Source organism: Aulostomus chinensis, chromosome 11, assembly GCF_037954235.1.
Source record: "Aulostomus chinensis isolate RoL2024-O1b breed Wild chromosome 11, RoL_Achi_v1.0, whole genome shotgun sequence".
In the NCBI taxonomy this organism is placed as follows: Eukaryota; Metazoa; Chordata; class Actinopteri; order Syngnathiformes; family Aulostomidae; genus Aulostomus; species Aulostomus chinensis.
In genome coordinates, this window is record NC_141330.1 from 15,125,086 (window position 1) to 15,139,031 (window position 13,946).

The 13,946-nt window shown below is 42.3% G+C and overlaps 3 protein-coding genes across 3 annotated transcripts; 1 reads left to right on the plus strand and 2 right to left on the minus strand.

Moving 5' to 3' along the window:
- Window positions 1-1,278: 1,278 nt before the first annotated feature.
- On the minus strand, window positions 1,279-4,039 carry gpn2 (GPN-loop GTPase 2). Its single transcript, XM_086218815.1, has 5 exons — window positions 3,236-4,039; window positions 2,919-3,075; window positions 2,479-2,639; window positions 1,759-1,889; window positions 1,279-1,576 (listed from the first exon to the last, which is right to left on the minus strand). Exons 1-5 carry the CDS (start codon window positions 3,653-3,655, stop codon window positions 1,504-1,506), a joined length of 942 nt encoding a protein of 313 aa, XP_086074941.1. The 5' UTR covers window positions 3,656-4,039; the 3' UTR covers window positions 1,279-1,503.
- Window positions 4,040-4,300: 261 nt separating this feature from the next.
- gpatch3 (G patch domain containing 3) lies at window positions 4,301-7,827 on the minus strand. The gene is made up of 7 exons (XM_086217297.1): window positions 7,384-7,827; window positions 6,268-6,722; window positions 5,754-5,928; window positions 5,490-5,549; window positions 5,219-5,340; window positions 5,007-5,134; window positions 4,301-4,902 (listed from the first exon to the last, which is right to left on the minus strand). Exons 1-7 carry the CDS (start codon window positions 7,790-7,792, stop codon window positions 4,719-4,721), a joined length of 1,533 nt encoding a protein of 510 aa, XP_086073423.1. The 5' UTR covers window positions 7,793-7,827; the 3' UTR covers window positions 4,301-4,718.
- Window positions 7,828-11,917: 4,090 nt separating this feature from the next.
- nr0b2a (nuclear receptor subfamily 0, group B, member 2a) lies at window positions 11,918-13,769 on the plus strand. Its single transcript, XM_086218819.1, has 2 exons — window positions 11,918-12,496; window positions 12,588-13,769. Exons 1-2 carry the CDS (start codon window positions 11,929-11,931, stop codon window positions 12,827-12,829), a joined length of 810 nt encoding a protein of 269 aa, XP_086074945.1. The 5' UTR covers window positions 11,918-11,928; the 3' UTR covers window positions 12,830-13,769.
- Window positions 13,770-13,946: the final 177 nt, after the last annotated feature.

The window sequence follows — 13,946 nt, forward strand, 5'->3', positions numbered from 1 at the left end:
AACACAATTTAACATTCTGCCTGACACACCCCCCTAATGCATTGAGAGCCAAGGGGTTTGCAGGCCACGTCTTATTTCACAGTGCTAATGTGATTTCCCACATTAGCGCGTGATCACGAAGTGGATCACGAATTATTTCAGTCTGTCTACATGATGCATGAGATGTACACGCATTGCACGCAAGCCGTATTCAAGATGTGTGTACGTGTGCGTGTAATTTAGAGGGTTTTATTGTCTGCGGTGTTGGTTGTTTTTTTGTTTACAGATAACATATTTTCATGGTAAAGAGAGGGCAGAAGAAAGAGTGATCTCCAAGTAGAGAGTTTTAGACAGACAGGGGGTCTTCCATCCCAGAGACCAGACACAGGGCCAGTTGTGCAGAAACACAGATTTAATGTGGCTTCCTCTCCCCGCCTGACTTAATTTTTCTGCTCTGGTTGCAGCAAAGAGCAGGAGCGGATTCCTGAGAATCTGAGAGGAGGATTTGGAAGCGCACCTACTGCCATCTGCTGGGTAACACACACAGATTTGCTGTAGGACTGAAGTCCAGGAGTCACTTCACCTTTTTGACTAATTACTCTCTGAACTAAGGAAAATGTTGGGAAGGCTTCCACCAGGAAATTTCCAGGACTTTTACCAGCTTGTGTGACCGAAAATCCTCTGAAACATCTGTTTATAGATGACAAATAAACAAACATTTACTGTACATTTAATGTGTATACATTTAACTAATATTGCAAGATTTGATGCAACAGAAATATGAATAACAGTAAATCTGTACAAACCACAAGTGATATTTTTCTCATTCTAACTAAACCGCATACACTCCGGCACACAGGTATTTGTAAGGCATCGCGGAGGACTTTTCCTCCATTTTCTCATGGTTTTTCAGTCCTTCAAATGTGAAAATATAAACACACATTATTACCAAATAGTTTCAAATTCCATGTCTGTCCCTGTTTGTTTTTTTTCCCAATTGACTGCATGAACGATTAAGATGATTGTATTAACACACAGAGAAGAAAACACATCCAGGCCACATTATTTTGAAGGAGCAAAATACAGTTTGTTCAATCACACACACACACCTCAAAGCACTCATACCGAACAAGTATTTCATTTTTGCACAATGATCTAAAATAAACAGCGATTGACATGTGAAAATAAAATCAACCTACATGTTCAGCTCAGTCATTCAGAGTACATACTGGTGCGTCTTTGGATGCTGACTGTGGAAAATGTCCCTGAACGTATGCAAACACAAACCAAACTGGAGCCTTCACATTTGATACACTTTAATAAAATGTGCTGACATTCTTACAGGCCGAGGAGGAAAAAGTAGGAGACATCAATTCTCTGATTACTCTGATGGAAAGCTCAGCACTTCCCTTGTCCTCGTAGGGATTGTTTGAGATTCGACACAAACTTGAACCCGAGTTTAATTCAGAATTAAGCCCATGTGAGATGGACTCTCCTGATAAACTGGTGCTCGTGAAAAAAAAATTACAGGTCCATCATTTCCTCTTCCACGGTCTTTGCGCCAGTTTCGACATACCGCTCTTGAACTTTAAGAGTGCTGGAAGGTGACAAGTTAAGAAAAGTGTCAAATAACTATATAAAATGTATAGTTCAAGATGTAAAGCTGGTATAATGTGGCAATGGTGAAAAAACACCAGTCTTTCAGCGAAGTCCAGCAGATATTAAGGTCTTAAACCTGATGAGTCACAGTGAGTCACCACAGTTATTAGGAAAGGATACGAGTTGAACTGGAAGTCTGCCCCCACAGCAGCTGACATCATGGCCTGGAGATTTCTCTCCTCTAGGTCTCCAAAGCAGTAGCCATTAGCCTTATCCACTGCCCGTAAGACCTGAATCATGCTCTCTTTGTCCTGCAGAGAGAAAAAGAAAAGCCCTAGATCAGTGGGGGGTTTCCTCGTACAGTTACCAACAGTTTGGAGACAAATGTACTTCTGCTATTTGCATTTAATCACACGAGTTATTGTGAAACACAGCAGAATCATGGGAGAAGTTGTTACTTCATGATTAAAAAAAACTGCCCTCGAACCTGACATTACTCCAGCACCGTAAAAGACCAGCCAGGTGATGTTTTAAATGTTTGGCTAACATTATTTTAAATTAGCTTTTTTTTATTTTTCACATCATGAGCCGCAAAGAATATTTGCTAATGTGAGTTAACCGTGAGTCTACTACCAGTTAAGCAACTGTCAAGTCCAAAAATTGACATGTTAGTAAAGAGTATTGTAATTCTACCCAATATGTAAGACATATGCATAGCAACTGCTCTCTACTGGTTGAAGCTGGTCTGCTCCAACAGAGTTTTCTTCTTGGCTAATCTGGTGGCAGCTTCCATCATCAATCAATCCCTTTCATTTTGCCCCTCTTATAAGAACCCCCCACTCTTGCGGACTGTGGTGAGTGTTAGACTGGAGCAGTTACATGACATGTAAATGTTTATACCTGAACATTGAGAGACACGAAGGAGACGAGGCTGTAATCTTGAATGACTTCTGCCAACTTTTCATTCAGGTGGCGGAATTTCTTCAGGAAGGGATCAGCTGCCAGGTGATCGAGTAGATACGTCAGGTCCATAACCTCCGTGTAGAAGTCTAGGTTGAATGCTGCCCAGGAACAGAGACATAGGACATAAGGACAAAATGTTGCAATGGCAGACGAAATTCATTTCTAAATTACAGAAATTACTGCCGTAGCCCAGAACAATTCCTCTGCTTTTGCTGCCTTGAAACATTTGTCCGCAGGATTGAACAAAATCTATAGGGCAACTTTTCACCAAACTTGATGGAGCCACTACAGAAGTGGCGGAGCTGTGCACTCTGAAGCATTTCTAGTCTGACACAGGTCTGGGGTTGTCTTGTGTAATCCAAGAACTCTCGTTATACCTAGTTTGCCATACTGCTCGATCAAGTCCATCTTGGAGAGGATGTTGACGTGAGGAAGCTCCACATGCAGCATGGTGGACAGGGAGGTACACAGCACCGAGATGAACTTGGCCGGGTCAGCACAGTAGTGAGAGTCCACCAGGTGCACAGATGCCAGCTAAAGAAAGGTGGATATACCTCATTGTGCAAACCAGATATGAATGACTTATCATTTCATTCAAATATAGACACATGTAAAAGGTCACTCTAGGCTCAGAAAAGCTTTGACATGTAAAATCTCTGTGCGCGGTCAATGTCTGAACATTTCAGCCACTCACCCTGAAGTTCCACTTGCCCAGCTGGGAGAATATATTTTTGATGGAGTTCTGATGGGTGTACAGCTCCACCTGTCCGGGGCAGTCGAACAAGAAGTAACAGTCCTTGTACTGTTTCAGCTGGGTCTCCAACCAGTCGAGGTTGGCTTCCACATACTCCATACAGTAGAGGAGCCCACCATTGGGCCCCAGTTTCAAGCCGTCCATGACATCATCCAAAGCTACCAGTTCAGAGATATCTACTGCACAGGAGTATGGTAGTCCTTCATTGGCTGGGTCCATGTTTACCACCACTACTTTTCGACCAAGATGTGTCAGGAATTCCTGCATTGCTCGGCAGTATGTTGTTTTACCCGAACCCGGGGGTCCGATGACTACCTGGCCGAAGCGTAGTGAAGGGGTTTCTCTGGTTTGACTGGACATGTCAACAGAGGGAAAGCTAACAGCAGCAAACTAGAACGCTTCCTGGCCTTCCCAGGACCACATCAGCCTCAGGGAGCTGGTATAAAGTGACTGGAGGTCCCGTCTATCTCACTGGACGGAAGGCTACTCGAGCTGGGGAGAGTAAACTTTCTCACAGGTGCGTAGACGTTTGCTAGCTAACGTCAACTAGCCATGACGAAACAGAATCCCAGCGACTAACAGCGGCAATTTCAGTTTTAAAGGTCCGTATTTAAGTTATTCTTCTGACGTACACTGACGGTTGTCTAAGACTATGGCAAATACGTTTGCTCTCTACCAATATCAATACCTGCCGCCTTTTTGTTCGCATGCGTACATTCAAGTGCTAGCTGGCTGAAGTACATCCGGGACCTACGAAGCCAACGTGTCAAAATAAAAGCTATTTCGTCTTGAAACGTGAACTAACCAGGTAATTACAGTGGTGTAAAGTAGCAATACCGAGATGAAATGATGCTCTAGAAGAAGTATACATTCAAAATTATACTTAAATAAAAGTATTTAATGAGATTACTGAAGCTTCAAAAGTAAAAGTACACATATATACTACATATAGTATTTACATATTTAAGTATACAATATACTACATATATTTATATTCGTGTTTGGGAGCCCTCAATCCTTGAACCATTGACCTGAAAAGGTCAGGTTGAGGTGGTTTGTCTTTCAGCTGCTTAAATTCTCTTCAAGTTCTCCAGCTTCAGCTTTGAAGGTACAATATCTTCATCAGGTTTGATATGTTTTTTATGCAGAATCTAATTACAACTGACTAGCAACTGATGGGTTCAGTTAAATGCTAGTTTATTTTAGCGAAGCTCTTGAGATAAATCATTATATTAATATTACAATCTACACAATGCTGTGCTTCAGAGTTTTTGAATGATAGCAAATCAACAACACAAGGGAAAACATAACATAAAAACATAATCTCAGAATGGTCAGATGGATTTTTTAAAAAATGTTTTAATAACAAAGTCAAACAATTAACCCATCAAAAAATAGATTTACAAAAAAAAAGAAATTATGGTCATCTTTTTGGTCCGATGCTGCCCCCTGGCTGCCAGCCTCTGTACTTCATACTGGTGCTTGGTTGGCGTCGGAGTAAGGTATCGCCTTTATCGATGTCTTTTGGTTTATCATACTTTGTTGTTATATGAAAATCTGTCCTGGGTTTTTTCACATTATGTAAGAGCAACTTTTCTCCATGATACCTGTAAAACAGAGAAAATGTGGGAGCATGAGGAAAGTGTGCACCAACTATAAAAAAAAAGATAGATATAAAAAGGAAATGAAAAACTGAAATATTAATACTCACCCAAACCCCCGTTTACAGCGTGGATGTTGGCCATCATTCTCCAGGGCTTCAGAAATGCCAATCTGACTGCTCCCCAACCCTTCACCGTCCTTCCAGCCTTGCTTCTCCATCACACGACGGCCAAAACCCTAACCCAAAAATACACACTTGTATAAATATATGAAAAATCTTCAACTGTGGTACAGAGGATGGGGTTAAATCTGGGCTGTTACCTTAGTGAACCTCTCAAAGCTGCCAATTGTCTGGGTGTGTCTTGATCTACCTTCTAAACCCTCCCTCAGCCTATTCTCATATCGCATCTGGACGTAGTCACGAGCATCCATGTCACCTCCATCTGTGAGAGAGAGAGAGAGAGAGAGAGAGAGTTCAGTGTTAGAGGATAGCACTCTTTCAGAATAATGTTGCAGTTATTTAAATGTACTCTTCTGGTTCCTCTAGTCAACCAGGGTTGTCATGACATAACAACAGTAAATAGAGGGATACCTTTATCGTAGTAAACACTCATATCAACATCCCAGTCGTCTGCCGTTTGCTCATCAAAGTCTAAAATAAAGACAAAAGAGAGATATACGAATAAATACACACTTCATCTGAAGTACTCGTGTTCAACACCACCACCTCCATTAGCAGGCTCCAGGTGACTTTTGTTTTTATCTATTCAGAACAAGCCAGCAACCAATATAAAAACCAACAACATTTATACCAGGCTATCAAAACCCTAAAATGGGCAAGAATCAGTTTAGTTACCTCCTTCTTCTTCCTGCCAGTACTGGGCGTCCGTGTAGAACACCAAGCCTGAGCCACCCTTCTCCCACTTCAGCTCAATCTCTTCTTCAAAAAGCCTCTCTTTACTGCGCTCCTGGCTGGTGACGTCATCATGCAATGCTTCATGGCGCTCCCACTCCTCACAGCAGTCATCATCCTACACCCAACAAGAAAGTGGAGCGGTGATTACGGTAAGCCATATCACATGCCTAATGAAAATAATTCATATAAATTCATGGAACAACTAGCTTTGTGCTTATCCTGTTTTCAGCGTGATGATGTTTAATATCCTTTAAAAGGCACGATTCATGTGGTACTTACCAAGCTATTTTATGCTGCTGAATAAAATCTTTAAATATTTTCTATTAATTACATGTCTTATACATATTTCAGGCATTTCACTTAAAACCCAAAATCTCGAAGATGAGACGGTGCTGAATTATTCCTGGATGTTTTGTCATTCCTACGCTCCTCTAAGAGATGGATTTAAACCTACATCATCTGCATCCGACTGTGTATCCTCCTCCTCTGCTTTCTGTGGGTCATCGGTCTCTGTTGATTCTTTGTGGTCAGTCAGCTGCCTCAGTCTGGATGACCCAGCAGCCACAGATCCTGGTCCTGATATCTCGTGCCCAGCAGCTGTTAATACAGTCTCCTCTGTGGCTGGTAGGGTGCATGTATCGTGATACTGGAAGGGCACGTTGCCGTAACGACGGTTAGAGCCAGTTTTAGGGAAAGTGAGACCCAACTTGCGGATGAGGCGAGGAGGCAGGCGGCAGGACTGGATGAGCTGCAGGAACACTTTGACCGGTGTACCTACGTTTCCATTCTGCATCAGAGCGGGTGGATTCAGCTCCGACAAGCTTCGGAGGTCAGAGTGTGTGAAGCGCTCTGATAAGGACACGCGATACCTCTGTTCAAACTTGGTCTTGTAAGGGAAGGACTCCTCATCTGAAATAAAGTTACAGATGTCAGAGCACATTTCAATTTACTGATGCTACACATAAAACCAAACTAAACCACATACAACCACCATGCCAATGGAAAAACATCAGTCACACAAAAGCTCCTGGATTCTGTAAGGTGATGAGTATCAGGGTAGAAAGTGACTTGAGCAGAGAGTTCAACAGCAAAACATTTATCAGTTGTATTTTGTCTTTCAGCTCAGCAAAATCCTTCAGAAAATTCAGGAATGGAGGAATTTGTGTGATTTGATAAGTGGTTAATCATCTACTTTTCCCAAAAATGAATTTGTTCCAAAAAAAAAAGTTTAAACTCATGTTGCTGTAAATTTCTGGTATGAAAATTTTGACATTTACTGCAAATGAGTATCAGCCTCACATTGAGTACTGATCTCCTTAATAATAAACAAGAATAGACGACATCGGTTGATCCCTGCAATTCAGATTTATTTACACAATCACTTTGATTATCTCCATGTGTTACCCGCTGCATTCACATGAGTGTTTAATCATATCAGAACTTCACCAACATTTTTCAGGATAACTTTGATTTGTTTTCTCATTCTAATTCTAATGTCTGACGCTAAACACTGGGAAGCATTCGCTATTATTAGCCTCCAGCTAACTGAGTTACCACCGGCTCTACTGACCGTCGAGGGGTGAGACTCTCACTCTTCTGATGACGCACCGTCTTGACAGCCAGTTGCCCTTCGAGTTGATCCAGTGATTCCCCGCGTACATCCGGATGAACCTGTCGGCGTCCTTAGTCGGAACCGAGACCACACAGCAGCACGTCTTTACCGGGCTTCTGTGTGTGGCGGCTCCTTGGTCGACCGGGGTCGGTTTGTCGCTAACCTCGCCCCCCTCGATCTCCTCACACACCGTGTTTTGCTCCTCGGACTCCCGGAGAAGCTCTGGTCGGTGGCGGTAATGGAAACACCGGAATCCGCCGCTTTCTATAAACTGACTGAAGTAATTCCTGAGGTCCGCTGAGCGAAAAACGGCGGGAATGTTGCTAACGACTAAATACACTGCTGGTTCTGTTCCTGAATCCGCCATGATTGTTTATTCCTGGACTGGATACGTCATAGACACGACGTTCAGACGTGACGTCTGATCCGCTTCCGGGAAAATAAGCCAAGTTAAAAAAACGATATTTTTATTTTCGATAAAGGGACAATAGTGTTGTTCTTTTTTGTTATTCTTAGAATTGTATGTATTTTTTTCACTTTGGAAGGCTTCTCACTACGCATGTGTTTTAATCTTCATTTCATAATTTAAAAAAAGGGCGGCATGGCGGTGCAGTGGTCAGCACTGTCACATCACAGTAAGGGTTCGAGTCCCGGCTCCATCACTGGATCTTTCTGTGTGAGTCTGCATGTTCTCCTGTTCCTGTGTGGGTTCTCTCTGGTACTCCAGCTTCCTCCCACAGTCCAAAGACATCAAGAGGGGACGAGGCTGATTGATACTCTAAATTGACTGTAGGTGTGACTGTGATTGTGAATGGTGTTCTGTCTCTATGTGTTGGTCCTGTGATGGACTAGTGACCTGTCCAGGGTGAACCCTGCCTCTCACCGAAGGCTGCTGGGATAGGCTCCAGCCTCCCCTGCCACCCCTTAGAGGATGGAAGAAAATGAAGTGCTTCTTGAACTGGGATTCTAACCCAGAACCTTCCTGCTGTGAGGCAACAGTGCTAACCACTGTACCACAATGCTGCCCCTGTAAAACTCAGGATTACCTTTAAAGTGCAAATGTAATTAGAAGACATGAGTTGTCTGGCCCAGTGTTGAACAGTATATATTGCTGGTGTGAAACCAAATGCACCCAAACTAATCTTATTAAATGGGGAGAAAACAGAACCCTAAATAAGAAAAATGAAGCCTTTTACATGAATATCTTTTTTTCTCTACCTTATTCAGAGTGAGACAACAGAGAAATATATTCAGCTAGAGGTCATTAACCCAGAGGCTAACTCTCCCTTTAGCCTTCACCTCAGCTTTTATCAGTGTGTGTTTTGATAGTAATAGGCAGTAAAGCTATACTCAGGCGTCTGGACCCTGACATCACTCTTCACATCATATTACACTCATCTGTGCATTAGTCATAGCCATTCCAGCTTGTAGAGGACTTACCGCATTTATTTATTTAATGACATAAAGCATAGTTTTCACAAGCAGCTTTTAAAAGGGAGACAATTCAAGCTTGATATTAGACTCATAATTGTACAAAAGATGAAAAATACATAATTCATCCATCCATGATTATAACGATGTGAATGGATGAGAAGAAAACTGTTAACTGTAATACAAAAAGTTTAGTTAAAGCTGATAAAATACTGCGTGAGATTACACGTGGTGAGCCGGGCTCATTTGCATTACAAGACAGTTTTGGGTTTTTTTTTTCCCGGAGTGACGTCAGAAATGACCCGACTGTACAGGAACACTGTCACCTTTAGCGTGATGACCCCTTCAAAGGGAGTCAGGTAATCGAACGTCTGCTGTATTAACTGTAGGTCAAGGGCAAGAGTCATGTTCCAGATGTGGTGAAATGGTAGCACACAGTTCATTGACCTGAGAGAACTAATAGCAGAGGAAACAAGGGAGGTTTCCCTCAAAATCAAGTGTTCCTGAGAAAAGAAAAAAAAAAGACATTTAGTGTCTTAGCTGAACAATTATTATGCAACTTCTTAAAAGACAGGTTACAAATTACAGCAAAAAGCTTCTTGGAGGTTTTGGGACACAAGAAATGCTTCATTCAGTGCACCTTTCAATAAGCTACAAGTGTCTAGATCTCTGCCAGAAGGACAGTGACTCTTCCTCCAAATGATGTCCACCCTGTAACAGTATGATTTTGCACCGACACGTCCCTCATATATACACCAATGCTGTTTCTTGTATTTACTGTATTGTTAAAATCGAAACTTGAAAGTATTTCCACCATGTGACGCAATAAAGAAACATGAGCCTTGTGGTGTTTTTCTGAGGTGGTGCAGTCACAACGGTTCTCACAATCTCAAATGATCATCTGGGTTGTGCGCTATTTCTAAGTTTCGCATTTCATCAAAGCACTACAGAGACCTGGAGTGGTCACGGAGAGGAAATTTGTGTAAAAGTGATATATCTTATGGCCACAAGGTATAACTTGAGCTGGACCAGACCAAACGTTCTTGCCAATATTGCCAAGTGTTACTTGTGGGGGATGTGTTTAGTTTCTTTACAATGAATTCTAAATGAAAAATTCTGGCTCTAGACATGTTCTACTGTAATGTGAGGTAACTTTGGTTGTTTGGTTTTACATTTATAAAATTTGGGGTGGCGTGGCTCTGAGGTCCAGTGGCGGTCTAGCAACCGAAAAGTCAGTGGTTCGATCCTCACTTCCCTTGGTGACCAAGTATCCTTGAGCAAGATACTGAACCCCTAATTGCTCCTGATGGCCCTGCGATGGACTGGAGACCCGTCCAGGGTGAACCCCTCCTCTCGCCCAATGTCAGCTGGGATAGACTCCAGCCTCCCAGGACCATCAATGCTAAGCAGTATAGAAAATGGATGGATGGATTTGTAAAATTTGAGTTGATTTTCAGCCAGAGGTCATAGTAGAATTTTTTCTCCCAATTTGATTGATGTGTGGGAACAAGTTATATCTTGTGGCCTCAATATTACTAAAATGTGGCAGCGAGACAAATTCCATATCATGGACTAAAAGTGTCTCTCTATTGCCCCTTCTGTGCTCTAGTGTCTTCTAAACTTATTTATTCTGAATTTTCCTTTCACTTATTACCATTCTTCAAGTGTAAACCATTACATCATGCTTGTTCGGGCATTTTTCATTTTTTTTAATGCCCTAATTCAGCAGTTGCTCCACTTATAGAATGAAGGACAATGTATTATTTTTACTATCCTGGAGCTGATAAGCGTCTGTCCTCCGTGTCTGTCGCAGCCTGCTCCTAACCTCTATAAACACAAGCATTATCGCAAGCTTTATGACCGTCAGCATGCCTCATAGATCCTGAGGGCTGCCGGGTGCATTATAGGGCACTTGAGGAAAAAAGAAGCACATTCTAGAAGATAACATATTTAAAGCCAAAATGCTTTAGCTCCTGTGTCAGTGGCTATATCACATCGCACATAGATAATCTCTGCATGTCAAGATGAGATTAGACACCCTAGTCTACTAAAATTACTATTATTTGAAGGAGAGGTGGAGGATGAAGTAAAACAAATATTTGGTGACTTGTGCTACCAGTTGGGTCTGACATTTGATCTCTTAATTGCAGTCATTCACTTTATGAACTGACCTTGACGCCTGTGCTCTGCAGCTCAGGTCTCCCCCGGGAACATCCATATTCTGACGTTTTAAGGCTTCTTTAAAAAGTAAACAGCATGATTTATCATCATATTGTTGCATGTGACATAACTGTAGCTGTGGTTAAAAAAACAGCTGACTTGGTTGCTGGTGCTGAATGTTCAGATCGAAGGAGTTGGGCATCGTTGTTTATTTGAGATAATAATAGTCTTTTCTTATCAGTCTTGTTCCTCGGTGCCAGGCACAGAGAAGATAACAAATTAGGGTTAGCACTATTAGATGACAAGCGGGACGTGTACTGCCTGGCACAGACAACATAAAAGGAAATTCTTCGAATTTTATCGACCTTTTATTTTTGTCCGAATAGCTGCTATCAGAACTCGCTTTTCTCACAGTGAAAGAGAGGGCAGCTTTTTGGAAACACACAATTCACCTTGAGCTTTTGCAATCAAATTGGGTTTTTTTTTCCTTTTGCAACATCATATAAACGGGTAGTTAAACTTAGTGTGCCGCCTGTCATGAGGACTTAACTGCTATGTCAATGCCCTCTCTCTGCTCTGGCCCTCTTCCAGCTCTCCAGGTGTGAGCTGGCGGGGACACAGTGCGGAGCCTGATTACCTCTGCAGTCCTTGGTAGCTTGGTACTGCCTGGGTTAATGACACCAGCTCAGAGATAAGGCCCAACCCCTCTTGATATCCAGACGTTACTCCACCAGCTCCTTTTCATTGAGAAAAGCTTATCGGTTTCCCAGGGTTATTCCTCCTGTCACCTGGCAGAACACACACTTGTTTTTCACTGAGAGAGTATTGACAAGTCAAGGTCCACTTAGTAAGGAGGGCTGGCCTTATAAATACAAGGACACTGGAGGTAACAGCACCTGAACTCACACACTCATGAAGACCTCATCTCATCCTCTCTCTACAAAAATGGATAATGGATGTCACTGTTCTGCCAACAGGGACAGGCTTTTGAATCCTATCCTTTACAACATCCTCAGCCAAATGGATACCAGCAGAACAAGTCAGAGCAGCTTCAGCTACAGCTCAATACCTCACAGATGCAACTGTGAGCTGCGGCGGACAGTGTGCTTGAAAAGGCCCATCGAAATCTGTAAAGAAGCTTCAGCAGTTCTGGTTAAGACCATCCACTTCATGAAGAACCTCCCTGCTTTTAACCAGCTTCCTCAAAATGACCAGTTCTCCCTTCTCAAAAGTTGCTGGGCACCACTCTTCATCTTGGGTCTTGCCCAGGAGCACGTGGACTTTGAGGTGACAGATGTCCCGGCTGACAGCATGCTGAAAAAGATTCTTCTGCAGCGCCAAGAGAGCCCTGAGATGGAAAGAGAGCAGCCCACCATGGTCGGGGTCAGCAAGCTCAAGTCCTGCCTCAAAAAGTTTTGGAGTTTGGATTTGAGTCCAAAGGAGTATGCATACCTCAAAGGGACAATGATTTTCAATCCAGGTATGAAGCAAATATGTGAATACTTCCAAATAATTCTGAAATACCACTTCATTACAGAACTCATTAATCATTTCCTGTTCTAATTCAACAGATGTCCCAGATCTAAAGGCAACTCTCTTCGTTGAAGGGTTGCAACAGGAAGCTCAGCACGCCTTGAGCGAGGTGGTCCAGCTCCTTCACCCCGGCCACCAGGACCGCTTTGCTCGAATCCTCCTTACAGCCTCCATGTTGCAGAGCATCACCCCCAGCCTCATTACTGAACTCTTATTCCGGCCTGTGATTGGCCAGGCTGACCTCCTGGAGCTGCTGGTGGACATGCTCTTCAGCAGGTAAAGGAGGTCCAGTGAATGCCAAGAAACAGAATGCTGTCTATCCAAGAACCAAATATCGGGCCTCATTCATGAACTATTCTTACCTACAAATTTGTTCTGATACACTGTAGGACTTTGTTAGCCCTCAGTTTAGTTGATATTAAACATTAAAAACTTTGCAAGCCTGGATATGACAGTTGCATAAGCTGCACCATGGATGGGAAGAGCAAGGAGTTACAAGTAGCCATCGGGCTTTTGCTTCCCGTCTGTAAGACTAAATTGAGGGCTAAAAAAAAATACTGCAGGGCATCAAAACAAATTGAGAAGATGAATGTAGCCCAGTGATTCCCTCGTGATTAGGAGGAAGTCCTGACCGTGGAGAGCCAAGACAAACAAATGTGGTAGCCAACAAAAACGATGTGAAATAGTTGAAACGTTGTGATCATGAAACTATAAATGAGACATGTTGACACTGAAGCTGAGGTCACTTTAGGTCGGGAAAGATTCCATCTGCTGACTGTCCACATATTGCAAACTTTTACTGTACTGTGTCTTCAGTTGAAGATTTATTCTATATGCTTCAGTGTTGTAAATAACCTTCGTCTGCATTTACAGAGCTTTTCAAATAAATATATTTTTTTACATGAACATCACGTGAAGTTGTCAGTCGTTAAGGAAGAATCAACAAACTCGAGAAAAATCTTTGTTCAGATATTTTACCAGATGATGGTGCAGTTGTTGTTGTTGTTGTTTTTGGGGACATATTTACAATGACCTTACAACGACCTCCACAGCTATACACTCTTTGGGATGGAAGTGTCAATTATTTGGTTACTTATGAGAGACCATCTGCTTCTGCCAAAAAGGTTTTTGAAAAACATGACATTATGCAAAAAACACTCAAAAAGAAAATGAATGTAAGAATAAATAACATCAACTCATCTTCTGTCAGATAAGCAAAATCAAACGGGGATTTTTGCTCAGGTCTCATCTCTTGTGCTCATTATCCTTTGAGGGAACAATCCAGTAAATAGGATAAGTAAATAGGAAAAACGTGAAGATCATGTAAACTTGTGTTCATACATATAATACAGATATCGGTAAATATCGGTTATCAGCCAAATTAGTTGAAAAGTATC

Coding starts and splice junctions, on each gene's coding strand:
- gpn2 (XM_086218815.1), bottom strand. CDS start 3,655: ATGTCCAGTCAAACCAGAGAAACCCCTTCACTACGCTTCGGCCAGGTA. Junction 2,640..2,918: donor CGAGCAGTATGGCAAACTAG/GTATAACGAGAG, acceptor GTTCCTGGGCAG/CATTCAACCTAGACTTCTAC. Junction 1,577..1,758: donor GCAGACTTCCAGTTCAACTC/GTATCCTTTCCT, acceptor GTCACCTTCCAG/CACTCTTAAAGTTCAAGAGC.
- gpatch3 (XM_086217297.1), bottom strand. CDS start 7,792: ATGGCGGATTCAGGAACAGAACCAGCAGTGTATTTAGTCGTTAGCAAC. Junction 5,550..5,753: donor CTGGCAGGAAGAAGAAGGAG/GTAACTAAACTG, acceptor TCTTTATTTTAG/ACTTTGATGAGCAAACGGCA. Junction 5,341..5,489: donor GAGTGTTTACTACGATAAAG/GTATCCCTCTAT, acceptor TCTCTCTCACAG/ATGGAGGTGACATGGATGCT.
- nr0b2a (XM_086218819.1), top strand. CDS start 11,929: ATGAAGACCTCATCTCATCCTCTCTCTACAAAAATGGATAATGGATGT. Junction 12,497..12,587: donor GACAATGATTTTCAATCCAG/GTATGAAGCAAA, acceptor CTAATTCAACAG/ATGTCCCAGATCTAAAGGCA.